This window comes from Canis lupus, chromosome 5, assembly GCF_048164855.1.
Source record: "Canis lupus baileyi chromosome 5, mCanLup2.hap1, whole genome shotgun sequence".
Classification (NCBI taxonomy): Eukaryota; Metazoa; Chordata; class Mammalia; order Carnivora; family Canidae; genus Canis; species Canis lupus.
Genome location: NC_132842.1, coordinates 29064751 through 29083782, shown reverse-complemented (window position 1 = coordinate 29083782; position 19032 = coordinate 29064751). Strand labels below are relative to the sequence as shown.

At 41.4% G+C, this 19032-nt stretch overlaps 1 protein-coding gene across 1 annotated transcript in view; it reads right to left on the bottom strand.

Moving 5' to 3' along the window:
• ITIH5 (inter-alpha-trypsin inhibitor heavy chain 5) overlaps window positions 1-19032 on the bottom strand; it is a 75089-nt gene that overhangs the window by 38115 nt on the left and 17942 nt on the right. The window contains exons 3-5 of the mRNA XM_072825885.1: window positions 14158-14321; window positions 13130-13231; window positions 9809-10059 (exon numbers count right to left, since the gene is read on the bottom strand). Of these exons, the coding sequence (XP_072681986.1) occupies window positions 9809-10059; window positions 13130-13231; window positions 14158-14321 (517 nt within the window). The remainder of the gene's footprint in view (window positions 1-9808; window positions 10060-13129; window positions 13232-14157; window positions 14322-19032) is intronic.

The following is a 19032-nucleotide window of genomic DNA, read 5'->3' as shown; positions in this document are numbered from 1 at the left end:
CTCATGCAAGACTGTGGCCCACAGGGCCTCAAGTGCATCCCAGGAAGGTTCACTAACCTCTCTTCAGGTCACCAGCATCCCCAGGATGCACTCTTCCTGTCTAGAGCATCCCCAGGATGCACTCTTCCTGTCTAGAGCCCCATATTTTCAAACAAGAAGATACATGTTATTTTAGAAGCCACATAATACCCAAGAAAGTGAGCTCTAGGGTTTGAAAGACTCAAAATGACTGACTTAATATCTCTGAGCCTCAGGCCCACATGCACTTGACTAGAGTCATAGAATCACTGTCAGAATTACGTGCAATCATGATATATAAGGTGCCTGCACACAGTAGGCCCTTAGTACATATCAGCCCCCAGCCTCTGCTATTTCTGAAGGAGCTTCTGATACTCTTTGACTAGGATGAAAGGCAAGTTATGAAGGAAGAAAATCTCTTTCATTTTAAACTTTTGCCTGTAATAGGTTTCTCCATAAAAACAGGAGCTTAGTAAAAATAAAATAATCATTACTTGGAGGAAAAAAGGTAGATCATAGTAAACATTCATAACAGGGAGTTCAAGATGTTTATAGAGAAAACAATCTTTATAAAGTATAATGGAGGTGGTAGCTTCCCAAGATGCCCCTGAAATTATATTAGAATTTTGCATAAAAGTATATCCCGTATGTATTTTTTCTGGACAGAGGGCCCACAACCTTTACTAGACTCTCTAAAGAGTCTACAAAAGGTTGAGAAGCATGCCCACAAATGCTATTAAATATTCCTCCTGCTGGGGGCGCCTGGGTGGCTCAGTGGTTGAGCATCTGCCTTTGGCTCAGGTCGTGGTCCTGGGGTCCTGGGATTGAATCCAGCATCCGGCTCCCTGCATGGAGCCTGCTTCTCCCTCTGCCTGTGTCTCTGCCTCTCTCTGTGTGTCTCTCGTGAATAAATAGATAAAATCTTTTTAAAAAGTCTTCTTGCTGGTTCTATCTTGTAATGACAAAACATTTCATGTATTTTAGAGAACGTGTATACCCTCAGTTTTGTCCTCGAACATATGGATGTTATTCACAAATAAACATCCTCTGCCTAGACAACCACATAGGGGAGAAAAGGAAGTCAATTGCTATGTAACGTCTCTAAAGGTGAAACGATTTTGGAGCAAAGAACCACAGACAAGGACACCAGCTGGAAGCTATGCCCTTTTGGGTCAACTGACAGGGGGTTTCCTGCCTCTTTCCTGTGGACTCTGGGCCAACACCTGGTGCTTTTACAAAAAGATTTCCAAACAAACATTGCCTGTTCATTTCCCTTGGAAAAGGGGCTAAATTATCTACATTCGTTTATGTAACGGACTCACCTGAACCCCAGTGGGGAGATTTCTTCAGTATAGGGCAGTCAAAAGTATTTTTGAATAATTGGGCAACTACCCTTTGATGGCAGCAACGCAGACAAAATTCAAGCAAATTGGCAGACTGTTAGAAGAAAAAGCGATGAGGAAGGAATGTACAGCATGGCGACTACAGTTAATGATGCCGAACTGCACATGTGACTGTTGCTATGAGAGTAAAGCTTAAAAGTTCTCATCACAAGAAAAAAAAATTCTGTAACCGTGTGGTGATGGATGTCAACCAGACTTAGTGTAGTGATCATTTTGCAACATATACAAATATAAAGTCATGCTATACACCTGAAACAAATATAATGTTGTGTGTGAATCACACTTCAATTAAAAACATCTATAGTTGAGGTCTCGTGGGGAAAAGCAGTAAAGTTGAGCAATAAAGATGAGAAGGAATTTGGTTAAATACCTTCATAAGCCCCCATTATTGGGTTTTTTGGGGGGGAGGAGTTTTGTTCCCTAGACTGGTAATAGGTATTTTAAATCCTTTTGGCAAACAGCATCATATAGATGTGGTGGCAAGAGTTGGGGTAACACACTAATGCAAGGAGACAGCTGAAAGTTCAAATTCAACTCTATCACCTTATAGTTTCATGAGTGGTGTTTGCTCAATATCTTAGCAAATTTGCTTTCTTCACTAGTTACTCAATGCTCTCTCTTCCTAAAATTATACATTCCTGAGCCTCAGTTTCCCCTCTGTGATTGACCTCCTTGGTTACAGGAGTTGACTTGTTTCACTGATACATTCTACACACAGTTACCCCCTAAAAATATGTGTTCTATCCTTCCTGATATAATTTTGTGTCTGTGGAAGACCTTAAACACTAGCTGCTTTAAGAATCTGAAACTGAACCAAATGGAAGCTTACCAAACATGATGCCAGAGCAGCAAAGGAATCTAAAATGGAGAGATTTCTGCTAAATCCCTCTACATCACCCTCTAGTACAAAGTTGAAACATGACCCAATCACTGGGAAAACCTTTGTGGCATTGCACAGATTCAACCTGACAGAGAGTTTTCCTTTATTATCCAAAATTTCCAACTCTACACACCCTCCAGGGTGACTACTATCAAAAGACAGAAAATAAGTGCTGGAGAGGATGTGGGAAAGCTGGAAACTTCGTGTTCTGTGAGTGGGATTATAAAATGGCATAGCACTATGGAAGACAGAGCGGAGGTTCCTCCAAAAATTAAAAATAGAACTACCATATGATCCAGTAATTCCACTTTGGGGTATGTACCCCATCAAACTGAAAGCAGAATCTCGAAGATCATGTACGCCATGTTTATATAAATAACACTATTCCCAATAGAAAAGACTGGAATCAACCCAAGTGTCCAACAAAACGTGGTCTATACATGCAAAAGAATATTTTTTAGCCATGGAAAGGAAGAAGATCCTGTCCTATGCCATGATATGGATGACCTTGGAGGGCATTACACTAAGTGAAAAAAAAAAAAGCCAGTCACAAAAAGACAAATACTGTGTGATTCCACTTACACAACGTAACTAGAATAGTCAAACTCGCAAAGACAGAATGGAACGTGGTAGTTGCCAGGGGCTGGGGGTGGGGCGGAGGGTGGGCAGCAGGGAACTGTCATCGAATAGATATAGAACTTCAGTTTGAGAAAATGAAAATGTTCTGGAGATTGGTTGTGCAATAATGTAAGTAAACTCAACACTGCTCAATTGTACACGGAGAAATGCTTAAGATGGTTAACTTAATGTTACATGCCTTTTTGCCAGAATTTAAAACTTTTTCAATTGTTAAAAACTGCCAACTAAAAGTTCTTCAAGGGCAGTGACACAATGTCTTAGACACCTTTGGGTTCCAGGCATCTAGCACAGTTGCCAGGAATGTGGTGACAGCTCAAGACAAGCTTGTTGAACATTTAACATGGAGATGATTCAACATGTTGGCACATAGTTGGACAGACCAAGAAGTGAACCCTTCAAGAGGATCATCTTCAGAGTGTTTGGTGACTGGCAGATACTCTCAGTAACCTACATCATGTGCCATGGACACATCTCTGGCTCCAGCCACAGCTATGTGGACAGTGCCATAGGCCTGGACAACATTCCACCTCGTACACCAAACTGAGACAGCAGGAGAAAGGAAGAGATAGAGTGGGGTCTCCCTGAGAAGAGTCAGTTGCTCACCAATGTCAAGTTAAACAGAGAAGGCCACCCTCCTGGGTGTCTCTGAGCCATCCTGCTCACAGCTGGCTCAGACTGAACTACAGCTAATGTCAGAACAAACAAGATAACACAGTTCTCATATCAGCCTTAAAAACAAAACAAAACAAAACCAACTACGGAGCCAAATGATTCATACCTGAGTAATTTCTGCACTGAACAATGTTGGAAACCCTCACATAACAACCAGATTATTATTTCCTGGCAAATGTACAGAGGCCAAACAGGGCCATTCCCTTCCAGCTGTAGAGTGGAGACTGGACTTGGGGGAAGGATACAGAGCAGCAGGGAGCTGGAACCAGGGGTGAGCCATCAGTCACAATGCAGTCCTTTAATAGAGCAAGAGCTGCCAGATTTAGCAAATAAAAGCACAGGATACCTAGTTAAATCTGAATTTCAGATAAACAACAAAAAAAATTTTTTTTAGTTTAAGTCTGTCCCAGAGATTGCACAGGATAGAACCGTCTATCTGAAACTCAACTCTAACTGAGCATCCTATATTTTATCTGGTGATCCAGGGAAAAGAGATCTATGTGTTTGTAACCAGTCATCAAAAACTAAATTCTGCCTTCTAATCCTCCCTTCACAACAAAATAAGAGCAATACCCAAGATCTGGCAAAATTAATCAACTTAAACCAGGAAACGGTTGAAAACCTAGTTGCATCCTTTTTTTTTCTTAAGTCCTTGGCCCATATCTCAATTGGATTATTGTTTGTTTGTTTGTTTGTTTGTTTTGGTTGAGTTGTTAAGAATCTTCTATATATTCTGAACACTAGACTCTTAAACATACAATTTGCAAATATTTTCCCCATTCTGTAGGTTGTCTTTTTAGAATGTATTTTAAGAGCACAAATGGATAGTCTTTAGCTTTTTTTTGGGTTCTTCTATGCGGGGCCTGTTCAAAGATGAACCAGATACTGGGAGAAAATGAAGACAGCTATTGCTGGTCTCCTAGCTCCTGAAACTATAATTTCCTTTTAATGTCAGATTAGGGTGACTTCACATGAGTCCATTGGTTTTGACAAAGACTAGGAGTTGGGATCACTCAGGAACTCTAGCTGGGAGGTTTGGAAACAGAATCAACAGCCCAGGACTAGAGTTTTAGAGAACAAAGAAGTAGGGATGAAGCCAAAGAACACTTGAAAACAAGACAGCAATCCTCTGGTTTCCAGTCCTGGTGATTCTAATTCACATGGCTAATCTCCATGCTCCCCAGAAGATCTCCAAAAGCTCCACGGTTGATCCTAATGTGCACTGGTGTTTGGGACCCATTGAGCCAAGCAAAGGAACTGTGTGAAACAGGCAGGGTGGAAGTAAACAGTAAAACAGGCTTCAAAATGTAGGAGTCTCTGCTCTCACTGCAGTGGGGATGAGTGTGGAAGAAAAAAAGAGGTCCAAGAAGCCATGGTGGGAATCAAGGAAAGGAGAGAAGTTCTTCTGACCCCTTAAATGCACTGAATGATCACATTTCTCTCTTCCAAGAGAAGACGGGATACCTAGTTTAATAAGCTCAAGACCATGCTAGAAAGATTGCACCAACCCCACTGGGATGGCCTGTTGGTACTTTTCCATTACAAGTCCCATCTATATTGATGAACAGAAGTAGCTGCACACGGGAAGAGGTTATTTTCCACCAACTGTGTGAGCAATCCTATGTTGGCCTGTAACCAATAGTGAAAACATGTTGGTGGAAAAGAGGAACGATATACATCTTGATAAGGATCAAAAGTATTCTGAGAGTCCCATGAAAGTAAAAGAACAATCTTACTTATTTTAAAAGGTGTTTCTGTAGGTGAAGATCTTGACATAGTTAATGTCCCTAAAGTCTGCTGGTAAGTTCAAAGTAAGGGTCCCCAACATTTATAGAGCAACAGAATCACCTCGCGTGCTTTAAAAAATACAGCTGTCTGAAGAGACACAGCAAGTGGATTAGTGGCTACCTGGGGCTCGGGTGGGAAGAGGGAGTGACCGCAAATAGATATAAGGATCTTTTGGGGGTGATAGAAATGTTCTAAAACTGGATTGTGGTGACGGTTGCACAACTGCAAATTTACTAAATATCAATGAACTATACACTTAAAACAAGCAAATTTTATGCTATGTAAACTAAACCTCAAAAAAACCCAGCTTTTTAAAAAGTAAAGAATATAAAGGGGAAACTACGAAACCCATAGAGCCATACATATTTTAGTGGTAGAAAAATACGCAGCATTATTCTTCAGCTTTACAACTAAATAAATATGTCAAAGGCATTAATACATTGCTTGGTTTCTTGTATAAGTTCATAAGATATAACACCCAAAAATACAGCTACCTAGGCCTTACCCTGAGAAATCATTCAGCTGTTTGAGGGTAGGACCCAGGCATCTACATCCTTTTTTTTTTTTTTTAACCTCTCCAGGTGACTAAAGGGTATAGCCCGGTTTGAGCATCACTGATTTGAGCAAAACAAAAGAGAATAAAACAGGCAAGGCATCTTATTTCTTACTTTATCTCATTCTATTTTATTCCCAGCTATCTGGGACCTTAGCATAAATAAAAATTTTCTGCCAAAAACAATATGGAATTATGGGAATGGCAGCAATTTAGGTGCCCTGAGACAATAGGAAGTTCAAGATTTTAACACAGAAAGTGAAATAACTAGCCTTGAACCAACCACATACACAGAAGAGCTATCTTGGCGTACACCTTCAGAAGATCACACAACCCATGATGTTCCAGGAAAGTCCTGGTTTCAAAGACTCTGTCCCAGTGAGCTCATAAATCACCAAAATATTTTAGACATGGGGAGGAAGTGGGAGTGGGAGGGCATAAGAGAGAGGGAGTCTTGTGTGTCACTGGAAACCAATTTATAATCTTTTAGATTTTGAGCCATGCACATGAGTTAACTATTTTAGTAATCCAGTAAGTGTAATGCTTTGGCCTCCAAATTACATCTCACAGAAGTAGCTTTTATACTGAGAAGGAGCCCATGAAGTTATGGTGCAATAGCTCTGGGCCCAATCCCGATATAACAGACAATTAAATTGATCAAAGGCAGGTTCTGTTGCTTTGAGCCTTTCTTTTCGTTCTTACACAACTAGGGTGAGACATGGAATGTGAATTCACACCCTCAATATTTTATGATCTTCTATGTACTCGGTTCAGTGGGTACGAGCATAAAGTTGGGAGTCAGACAGTTCTATGCTCAAACTCTGGTTTGTTCTTTAAGATTTTATTTATTTATTCATGAGAGACACAGAGAGAGGCAGAGACACAGGCAGAGGGAGAAGCAGGCTTCCTGCGAGGAGCGTGATGTGGGACTCAACCCCAGGACCCCGGGACCACGACCTGAGCTGAAGGCAGATGCTCAACCACTGAGCCACCCAGGTGTCCCCAGATTGTGTTTCTCACAATAATTAAATATGAGTCCTTGCTCATAGTAAACTCTGTAGACCTTAGCTTCTTCACAAATAAAATGTGGATAGAAAGTACAACCCAAGAGGGCCGTTATAAAGACTCCGTGAGATACAATATAGGAAGTGCTGAACCTAGTACCAAGCATACAGTAATTCTAATCCAGAAGCACATCCCTGAGGATGCAATGGGTCCAGTGGTCAGAGATTTGCTTTGAGAAATTCCAGACGTCCGATCCCTTAGCAGCAGCCAGATCTATGAGAGGAATGTCCTGGCAGGGGTCCACCTTCACACAACTACAGCTCATTTTGTGCTGCAAGCCCAGCTCTAGTTTGATCTCTACCCTGGATTTCTTTTGGTATCACGCAATAGTGTCCAGACAAAAATCACAACATCCTATGCCTCTTGATGCTGGGGCTGCCACTTTGCAGGGACGGTGACAGCTGAGCACTGAAGGACAGGAATGAGCAGCCAAAAGGGAATAGGTCCACGGCACCTGGCTTGGGTACATACTTGTGAAATCTCCATGCTTTGGAAGGCAAAATATCCGCTTTGGTACAAAAAGCTAGGAAAACAACTTTCTTAAAAATAAACAGATCCCAAGAGATCAATGGTCTGGAAAAATTCCTCCGAGATTCTCACAGGCCCAGAATATAAACAGTAAGCAACTTTTCGGCTAACATTTGTAATGCATATGGCCTCCAAACACATGCACACACCACAACTCACAAGCATCCCTGAAGAGTCGAGGTGGTTCTGAAAATTAGGCAAAGTGCACACGTTTCCTTACTGCAGCAGGACCACTTGAGTAGTGTCCACACAGGTGAGCACCTCCACACATGGCTCAGCCCCGAGGCTCCCCATCTTAGACACAAGGACCACAGCGGCCCTGCCCTCTCTGAGATCCCAGCAACTGTTTAAAAGGCATTGTGTTAAATATCATAAGGAGACAAAGTCATTGGACACAGAACTGCCTTCCAAGTCACTTAGGACCTATAAGGGGAGATACAATTTGCACAGAAAAAAAAGTCAATATGAGGTGATAATGGTAATAATAATAATAATAATAATAACAATAATAATACTTAGTTATTAAGCCCTTACTCTGGGCCAAGCATTTCACACACACAAACGCTTTCCAATGACCCTATGAAACAGTTACTGCCCATGCTTTACAGATGTGCAAGCTGAGTCTTCCAAGGCCTATGTAATTTTGTCCAGGGTTCTAGTTAATAGCCAAACTCAAATCCATTAACCACGCACAAGGTGGCTGGCCTCTAGGACCTGAGAATGGTGTTGTTATTATATCTCATACCATTTCTGAAAGTCAGACACCTTAGTGATATTTTTAATTTTCAACGTGATCTAGGTTGAGGATGTCACACTCAGGGTTGGGAATGAACACATAACAAAAGACCTGGATCCCCTTCACAGAACTAGAGAACACACTCTAGTCTCTGAGATGAAACTAGTCGCCACATGGAGAGTCCTGAACTGAACTGCCTGCTGATAAGAAGAAAGCTGGTCTTCTGCACAGTTAACTTAATTTCCACATACCAGCTCTGGGTCTTGACTATTTTCACATTATGTTAAATAACAACATTCTCCTTTTCCCCTCATCAAGTCATGTCTCTACGCTCCTCTCAATCTCATTCCTAAATATTCTTACTCAAGCAGCCTTCTTGGATCCTCTCGATGGACTCTCCTAGTAGCCAAGGGGCTGAGTTCAATTCTGAAGCACCTGAGTGGCTCAGTCAGTTAAGCATCTACCTTTGGCTCTGGTCATGATCCCAAGTCCTGGGATCTAGCCCCTAGTTGGGCTTTCTGCTCCCTGCTCAGCAGGAAACCTGTTTCTCCTTCTCCCTCTGCCCTTCTTCCCACTTCATGAACTCTCTCTCTCAAATAAATAAAATCTTTAAAAAATGAGTTCAGATTCTGCATCTTCACCTACTGCTCAGCCATTCCCAGACCTCAATGTCACAGATAATTGAAATCTAGAGATTCCAATCCTGGTGTAACTTTCTGACACGTCTGTCTCATTATCTGATTTGACATGAAGTTTGACTGGTCTACTTAAAGTGAGGCCCAACACCAGCGAACATTTAATATAAACTATCAGCTGAAATTAATACAAAAGAAACCTACACTCGGCAGTCCTGGTAATGCACCAAAATGTCCCTGCCCTCAATCAAATGTAGGGTACACAGTTTTGACTATTTAATTTTGGAAAGAGCCTCACACATCATTGAAATGTTTATGTTAGTGTTAAATGTTTAATGTTTCAAAAATGGATTTTTAGAAAAATAACGCTGCAGTCCCTCACCCCCTAGTATAAAAGGATTATTTTATATAACCATCTAGTCTTTTGTCAACTTCACATTTAACAAGCTTAACATGTTTAACATTGCAGAACATATACAAGTGTGTCTCTTTCCCCCATCACATGTTGCACTGTTTTCATAACCATATTTTACTAATCACATTTGTATGGCTGAATATTTAGGATGAGAGAATGTTTTTGCTACTTCAAATGTTATCAGACAGGGATGCACATGTAACACTCCTGATATTTTAGATGCCGCACCTGGATTAGATGCCTAGAAGTGACATTACTGTGTCAAATGATTTAAATATCTTTGAATCTCCAGATAGGATCAGCTTTAAAAACAATAACAGCAACTATACGGGGCACTGCCTTTGTTTTGTTGCTATTTTTCGGATTCTCACAAACTCTCAGAGCCTTTGTTGAAGGGGTGCCATCTGTTTTATAGATCTCCCTAAAGCCAACACCCAGCTCTGAGTTAGCAGAGAAGATACAGCAATTGCACTCACCTTCCCCTCTCCCGCTGCCCTTCTGCCTGCTGTGCTGTAAGGGCAGCACCTCCAGAGACTCAAGGCCTGATCTCTCCAGAATGTTCACTTCCACCATCAGCCTCCCCACCAGCTGCTGGGGCCGCACGCTGATGACATGCTCATACTTCCCCAGCCGCCTCTGTAAGAGCTCTTCATAACTGAGAAAGAAGGCAGCTTTGTCCTTGCTGGGAATGACCACAGAGGCTCTGAACATTTCTGTCCCCTTCTCCCTGTAAGGGCGAGAAAAGGGGGCACAGGGTCAGTTCGGAGAAAGCCAGGTTTCCTTAATCCCCTCAGAGCACTGGCCACTTTCTCAAGAGGGTCCTTAGGAGAAAAACTACGGGCTAGTCTTGGGAAGAGAAGCAAAGCCATGCACTAGAAGAAGGTTGTTATAAAGGTTCAAGGAATACTGAAGAGGACAAAATCCAAAGGCTGCTGAACTTCCCTGCCTCTCCCTGAGTCAGGCCTGAGGGGGCAAAAGGGAAAGGGCATATTGAAATAGGTGAACTCCTGGAAATGAGAGCTTTGGGCTCAAGGATGAATTGCATTCTTCTCCTTACGGGAATGACCAAAGGAGCCTGACATCTGCTGTCACTTTAAAATAGCTAATCCATTAGGTTTTTACACTTGGTAAAGTTTCGCAAATGTGGCTAGGGGTACAAGTAAAGAATAAAGGATTGCACAGCATATCAAAATAGAAACCATTCCAAATGTTTTCAGTGCTTGGAGTGAAGGTTCTCTGATTCAAGATGGCAGACTGCCCATAAAAAGAATAGTAAAGGATTAAAGCAAAGGGATGAGTGGTAGGGGCAAGCATCAGTGGGTACGGCACTTAAAGACATTTCTGGAAGATGCAGAATTCAGTAGGTCAGACTATGTTGGAAAGGGCTGCAGCAAAGGATCAAGGTGCAAACCATCTACAGAACGTCAGAGAGATGGCAGGGTCTGGCTCAGCATTTGATGTGAGTGGGAAGGGCACCAAATACAGGAAGGAGAGCTCCAAGTCCATATATGAATGAGTGACTAAGATGACAGGCTTCCTACACTCCTCTTTCTCAGAGCTTAAAAAAAATAAAATAAAATAAAATAAAACAAAAAACCCGCAAGTATTAAGATGGAAAAGCTTCACTGAGAATGGAAAAAATGACCGAAAAAAGACTGACACCGAAACAAATTATCATCAACTCTCAGGACATCAGAGGAAACACAGAAAAGGAGTGGTATTAGACCACATTAGATGCATCATCAGCAATGCCAGATGTTATAAGACACTGAGGGAAATGTCTTTACAATGGGGATGACAAATTATTCTCAATCTTAAATTCCATATACAGTCAAAATATTACTCAAGGTCTTCGAAAGTTTTCCTCTCACACATCCATCTTGGGGAAGTTACTTCCAGCAAAGTAAAAGTGAAAAACACGGAATACAAGGAGTAATAAAAGCAACCCAGAAGAAAATGAAGAGAAATCCCAGGGTAAACACTACTGACAAGGCTGCAAAGCAATGGCAGTATTCCATGGACCTGGACACACCATTCTTCCGTGATTGACAGCCCTGAAATCAGGCTGTGCCTCCCAATCAGTGATCCCTTCCAACTGCTGTTGGCAATGACATGGATGTCATTGTTTGCAGAAACTCAGTCATAACTATTCATTTAGACACCATTTCAAAATGGTGTTAATAGTGACAAAATTAAATTTTATGTCATAAGAAAAAAGAAAGACAATTTAAAACTCCAAGAAGCACAGAAATGCTTATGTTGTAATCCAACTAAACTGTGGCATGATTATGAACAGTTTATGAACTATGATGAAAGATATTCTTCATAAAACTCATCTGATAAAGACCACTTGAGATCCACCAACAAAGTTAGGTTTTAGTAAGTTGCTGCAGTAAGGGAGACTACATACCAAACGCATCATGGAGAATTTCACCAAAGGCAGACACAAGGTAATATCATAGGATTAGAGGAAAAGTGGAGTGTAGATAAGGTTAAATGAAGCAATGTTTGGAGGCTCGAGAAAAAGCAGGGCTATGTGTAAAGTGTTAGTATCACCCTAGACTGAGAAGCAAACTTGAGGTTTTCTGTCCTTAGGAATTACAAAGCTAAGATAAATGTGGACTTTTGTGTCCAACGATGCCTTATCTGAAGCTGTGGACCTTGGTTGCTTTTTGTATCAAAGTAAACCCATGACTCACATCTTCCAGGCAAGAGTAAGATGTTCCATTCTCGCTAATAGGATTTCCAACAGCAAAATTTCTGACGTCTATGATGTTAGAGAACAAGCTTTCTCAAAACTACATCCTTTTATTAATGAACAAAAACAGGTTCCCATGTTCACACCACCTTATCTGGATACCAAGATCATTTTTCTTCAAGGGGAACACATCACTTTTCTTCAAGTGGGCTGGCAGAGAGGGAAGTAGAATCTTAGGATACCAAGTGGCTCTGCAGTTAATGCCATTTATGTAATCATTAAAAATCAAATACTAGTTATTGGTTTTCAATGTTTAGATTCACGTTATGGACAAAATAAAGAAACATATCATTACAGATCAAAATTTAAATGTTGGCAACTCTGACAGTGCAGAAGTAAATAATCAGGTAAAAACGGACGAGCAGTGGAAATGGGAAAGGAAAGGTAGGGTGTCAATGAAGGAGAGGGGATTATCATTTAAGATAGTAGGGCTAGGCTAAGATAGTGTAACATGGTTTACAATGATGGAAGAAGAGATAAGAATGGAAAAATGTGGAACTCAGAGGGAGGGTGGCAGTGTTGCATATATGCTAAACCCTTTCCTTCACAGCAGAGAATCAACAGATAATGTCTGATTTCTATCAAGAAATTAAAAAAAAAAAACAAGACTACCATAAACTTTAGAGTTAGAGAGGTCATACAAAAACAAAACAAAACAAAAAAACCCACACACAACTACAGAAGTATCAGAAGTGGATGCTTCTAGGAAGTGAGACCTGGGTAGTGGGAGTGGTAAGATGTTACTTTTTATTATGAACCCTTTCCTGCTATATTGTTACCTATATATATTTAATTATTTACTGCCTGCTAAAAATAAAAAAGCAGATAAATACTTAAAGGAAGGGAAGAGAGCAAGATGGGTGGGCACAGGAGCAGAATATGTGACATGTTGCTGAAATGGATTTTTTTTAAGTTCAATTTTTTTCATTACTGGATTCAACACATGTAAAATCACTGTGTCAAAATGTTCTAGATGTTTCTAAATGGTTGCCTTCCAAGTTGAAGTGGATTTTTAATTCCTTAATTAGGTGGCACTTACCCATTATCTTCTGAGGTTTTATTTCTTTTCTCTTTTAACTTATCACCGTTTTTCTTTTCTCTCTCTGTAATTTCTCCCTGAAACACCTGGTCTCCAAGGAGCCTGAAACACAAGAGACAGCCATGTTACTGGCTTGCAGTTCCAAGACAAATTCAGACATGGATCTCATAACCATGACAACCCTAGAAAATATTTTTATGTGACTCTTGGATATGCAGAAAGAATGCATTCCAGACCAAGGCACTACTCTTGAATCATTCATTTCATTCTAGGGCAATTTTCAACAGGTTCAAATAGTCAGGGTTGACCCATGGTGTCTCTCATTGCTCCAGGAGGAAATAAGATCTGCTCAAACAAATTTCCTTGAAGATTCACCAACTTGAATTTTGCCCACACCCAAAATGAAACCCAAAAAAATCCACCCTACTTTCTATGTCTTTGCCTCCTAATTCAGAAGAAAAGAAGAAATATGGTTGACTTTATATATCACAGGGATCACACTATCTCATGGTTCAGATCTCATCCTAAGCACTGCCTCTTCTGAGCCACCTCCCCGATTCCTCCTTGCCTAGACAAGCCCCTCTCCATCCTACCTGCCATCACAAAGCGCTTGCTATGGTCTGAAATGATCTCATCTATTGATTTGCTTACCTACTGCAATTTCTGCAGCAGAGCAACACCGTCTTTTTCATAGAAGTATCCTGGTCGCTTCAAAGAGTTCCTGACCCAGAGTGGGCACTTGTTTGTTGGTAGGAGAGAAAGAAAGAATACAATAAGGGGAATGGAAGGCGGGAAGAAGACAGGAACAGAAAGGAGAGAAGGAGGAAGAAAGAATGGAAGGGAGAGAGAAAGGGAAGAAGGAAGTTAGAGAAGGAGGAAGGCAGAGAGTCACCCTTGTGAGCCACATGCCACCTGCTGAGATAAATCCTCATGCCCGAAGGCTGTGGAGCTCACATCCTCTCAGGCTCGCCCTGGCTACCCCACACAGACATCTTCATTCCAGGGTCTCTGACCAGATTGTCACTTACATAGTGAAGTTGGTGATGAAAGCTGTGGCTGGAATCTGCATCTGGAACTCAATTTCCTGGTCCTCAGAAGCTCTATTCAGCAGCCTACAGGAGACCGTGGTGAAGGCGTAACGAGAAATGATGGTGGACTTCACCGAAAATTCTGTCATCAAGGGTTTGGTTTTCTGTTGGAATGAAAACACGTGCTACTTTCCGCAACCTGTGCAAATGCGAATCAACCATTCTGCGGTAGGTGTGAGTCTGTTTCCCCCAGAGAAATAATCTTCAATTTGGGAGCCCTTAGCATGGGAGTCCTTTCTTCTTTCTTCATCTTGTCCTGACTTTCCACTTACCACTTTCTCTACGCATAAAACAACTGTGGTTGGGCAACCAGTTGGTGAGACAGAAGCACATTTTTCAACCTAACTTTAACAAATGAACGCAGTGAAGATTTCCCATTTGGCAGATAACACATACCACTTAAGTAGTTTAATGAAGTACTGGGATTTTAGAAGTGAAGTATGTAATTCTTTCCTGTGACAAACTTTTAGATCATATTTACAGGATCCTGAATTGATGAAAACATCAGAGCATACCTAAAGAAACTCTCATATTTTCAAATTACATTCAATATCCCCTTAGAGAGACTGGATTCTGAGGTTTTCCCACCATCACTACGGTCACATTACTGTAAAGTAGGAATCAATACTGAGCTCAAGACAGTATGTGGGGCATTGGAACCCAGAAAAAGGAAAGTCTATTTTCATTAAATTTATCTCCAAAGCCTCTGATAAGAGCAATCACTACATGGAGTAGATTTAAAAGCTGGGGAACACCTGGGTGGCTCAGTGGTTGAGTGTCTGCCTTTGGCTCAGAGCATGATCCCAGGGTCCTGAGATCAAGTCCTGCATCGGACTCCCCACAGGGAGCCTGCTTCTCCCTCTGCCTGTGTCTCTGTCTCTGCCTCTCTCTGTCTCTCTCTCTCGATAAATAAAATCTTTAAAAAAAATAAAATAAAATCTTAAAAAAAAAGATTTAAAAGCTGGTTAAAACTTTCCAGTGTATGTATTTCTAGCTTTCTAGTGCTCTATCCCATGACAGCTGGCAGCAGAAGCTTAAGGAAGGAAGGAAGCATTAAGAAGGAAAGTCAGCACAGTGGTTCTTTAACTCCAAGAACTGGCTGAACTACTTTACAGGCTGGGACTGAATGTTCGTGCCCCCCTCCTCCTGCAACAAACTCATGCAGTAAAGCCCTAACCCCCAATGTGATGGTACTTGGGCATGGGGCCCTTGGAGGTGAGTAGGGTTAGATGAGGTACAAGGGCCGTCGTGATGGGGTCAGTGCCCCATAAGAGGAGACACAAGAGAGCTTGCTTTTGCTCTCTATGCGTACACGGAGGAAAGGCCATGTGGATGAGAATGTGGTCATCCACAAGCATATTTAAATATTTGAGTCAAATCTTGCCTTTTACAGCAAACCACCAAAAGCTAGACAAAAGTCAGCACCAGAAAATGAATCCTGCCAGATACTGATCTTGTACAGCCCAGCTACCAGAACGAGGAAATTAATTTCTATTGTTTAATACCAGTCTACAGTATTTTGTTATGGTGGCCCAAAGAGACCAAGACAAGGCATTATCTCATTAGAGACTTGGGCACACATACAATGTAGGTGTTTTTTACTCCATTTCATACATGAGAAGGAGTCAAGCTTGCAAGTTTACATATAGGCCCATCAGCATCAATGGAGAGGGGGACTTAAATTCAATCCCACCTGCTCCAGAGTCCACACTCACCATCATGATGGTAGGCTGCCTCTGTGGATATGTCTTTCTCTCTCTGTGTACTCAAACCCGCATGCTCTCCAGCATGCAGCAGGCTCTCAATAAATGCTGAATGGAACCAGGTTACTCTGCTGGATTTGACTTTCCCCTACTGGCATTGTCCTACCCGGTGCATGTTTATTTTGACCTTCATCTGCTCTCTAGATTTCTTTCCAGCCCTAAGCTGGTTTTCAAAATAAATATAAGATGATGACTGCTGATATCAAGGCATACTGCTCCTGACATCCAGAGGGAACCTTAAACCCCATTTCAAGAGAGTTTCACAATGCATTGTTTTACTGAGACATATTTAAATGTTTGCGTCAAATCTTTTCTTTCACAGCAAACCACCAAAAGCTGGACAGATACCTTATAGGATATGTTAGAGAGGTAGGACTGAGCCTCCTTCAGCACAAAGCACATCTGAGAACATGCACAAATAGTTGCAAGATGGAGAGCTGCGTGGAGCAGAGTCCACATGGGCAAGGCCAGAAGAGGCGAGTGCCAGGATCATTCACCTTTGTGGCTGAACTTCTGGTCTTGGTGACTCAAAAGGATAGAAACAATGGCAACAGGTTCAGGAAAAATGTCAAGAGAATGTGTATCTTTCTTGGAAAGTTGGGAGGAGATAAGCATATAGGTTCAGTGAAGTGATGATGAAGAAGAAAACAAATCCAAACATATTTGAAAGATTTTTCACCTGCAAGAGGAAAAGAAGTTCTCCGATTTGGTCTGAGAAGGAATTACGTCAAAGCAGTGGTTCTCAAGTCAGGGCCCAGGACTAGCAACATTAGCATCACCTGGAAACTTATTAAAAATGCAGAATTTCAAAATCCATTCCAAACTTGCAGAATTAGAAACACAGGGAATGGGGCCAGAAATCCTGATGCTCAAGTCCAAGAACCACTGTTTTGAAGTAACACGAGGAGGTGGTCCTCTTTATATTTCTTCGTCTCTAAGTTAAGAGGGCTTGAAAAAGTATGTCCATGTCTGAGACCCAAGACTCTAAGGCAAAACTGAAAGTAAGGAATAAAACTGAGTTTTAGGAAACTATTTTGGAATTTAGAAATACTTGATTGTAAATAGTCTCCATGAAAATCTTTCCTCCTTCAGACAATATTCGTCTCTCTAGAAGTGACCTGGATTAAAAAGAGATTCTAGATGTGGTTTAACCAAACACTTCTGTTAAATGATCTCGTTAAAAATATATACTACGTTTCAGGGCGCTTGGGTGGCTCAGCTGATTAAGCATCTGAGTCATGATTTCAGCTCAGGTCATAATCTCAAATTTGTAGGATTGAGCTCTGCATCAGGCTCTGCTGAGTGTGGAGCTTGCTTAACATTCTCTCTCCCTCTGCCCCTCCCCCCACTTGCACATGCGCTCACACTCTCTCACTCGAAAATAAATAAATCTTTAAAAATATATATATATATTTATATACACATACACACACATATAGCAAATTTCAGTAAAGACAATGGGAGTAGACTGGGGAAAGTGGTAATGATAATGGTCTTAAGAATACAATAACCCGTTGGGTTTTTTTAACTAAAATTTGTATCTCCTCATCTTTCCAAAATGGAACCCTAAAATAAAGCATAAATGGAGACACAGTGTTTTACTTTCACTTACTTTTCCCTGGAAATAGATTTTCTTCCTAAATTATCTATGTTTTGACATATTCCTTTATCTCCAATGTCTTCATGTTCTTACATATGTGAATTTGTGAAGGGTCTAAGATATCATTGCAAAAAAAAAAAAAAGGAAAGAAGATCCTATGAACTCAGAAAATTTTATTTTATTTTATTTTTTTAAATTTTTATTTATTTATGATAGTCACACACACACACACACAGAGGCAGAGACATAGGCAGAGGGAGAAGCAGACTCCATGCACCGGGAGCCCGACATGGGATTCGATCCCGGGTCTCCAGGATCGCGCCCTGGGCCAAAGGCAGGCGCCAAACCGCTGCACCACCCAGGGATCTCCTGAACTCAGAAAATTTTAATTCTCAATCTCCACTTTATTTAAAATGTAAACCAGTGTTTTAAAAAGTATCAAGTAACATACTCATATGGTAAAAACTTCAAATTATGCCCAAAATAAAAAGAAACTCAATGGTATCCCTCCTGCCCTGGATCTACAGTTCTGTTCCCCAAAGGCAGCAGTTAAATGAACAGTTTTTGGTCTGTCCTTCCCTAAATATATGTTGTATTGATTTGCTTTAATTTCACCTAACGATACAGTGTGTTCCTCTTTCTGTATCTGTGCCTATTCCAAGTACCCAATGCTGCTGCGTAACAAACCACTCTAAAACTTCGTGGTTTAGCAACAGCAATCATGGCACTTTCTCTTGTGGTTTCTGTGGGCAGGAATTCTAGAAAGGCTTGGCCAGGGGGAGCCAGTCAGGAGGTGACTGGCCCCGGAGCTGGCCAGTATCTCTATCTCATGTTGCCCCAGGGCCCTTCCATCTGCTCCTTCCACAAGGTCAAATTCAGACTGACTCATAGCATGGACCTCACACATTGGTCAGACCGATGACGTGGAAGCCAGAGACTTCGCGAGACATCTAGGTGGAAGCTCTACCTGTTTTTATGCCCTAACCTTGGAAGTCACCGAGCATCACTCCACCCTACTCTACCGGGCACGAGAATCGCCAAAGGACATGCAATTCCAAAGGCAGAGGGTCCAGATCCTGTCTTACGGGAGGAGTATCAAAGTGCCACTATATTTGAAAAATGCTATCCGCCACCATACAAATTGATCCCTCTCATCCTTCTTTTAGTAGCCACTCGTATTTTCTTTTTACAGACACACTATATTTTATTTAACCAGTCCCCTCTCGTGCACCAACCCTTTAGAATTATTTTTCATGATTGTCTGAAACTCCCTTCAGATGCCCCTGCCCTCTGATTCACCTACACCAAGGGGTTGGGGATAGGCCACAAGACTGTGTAAATAAAGTTTTATTGGAACACAAATTCATTTACATCCTTTCATCTGCATACTGTCTGTGGCGACTTTCACACTACAACGTAGGGCAACTGAGTAGCTTTGTAATCATGCCAGAC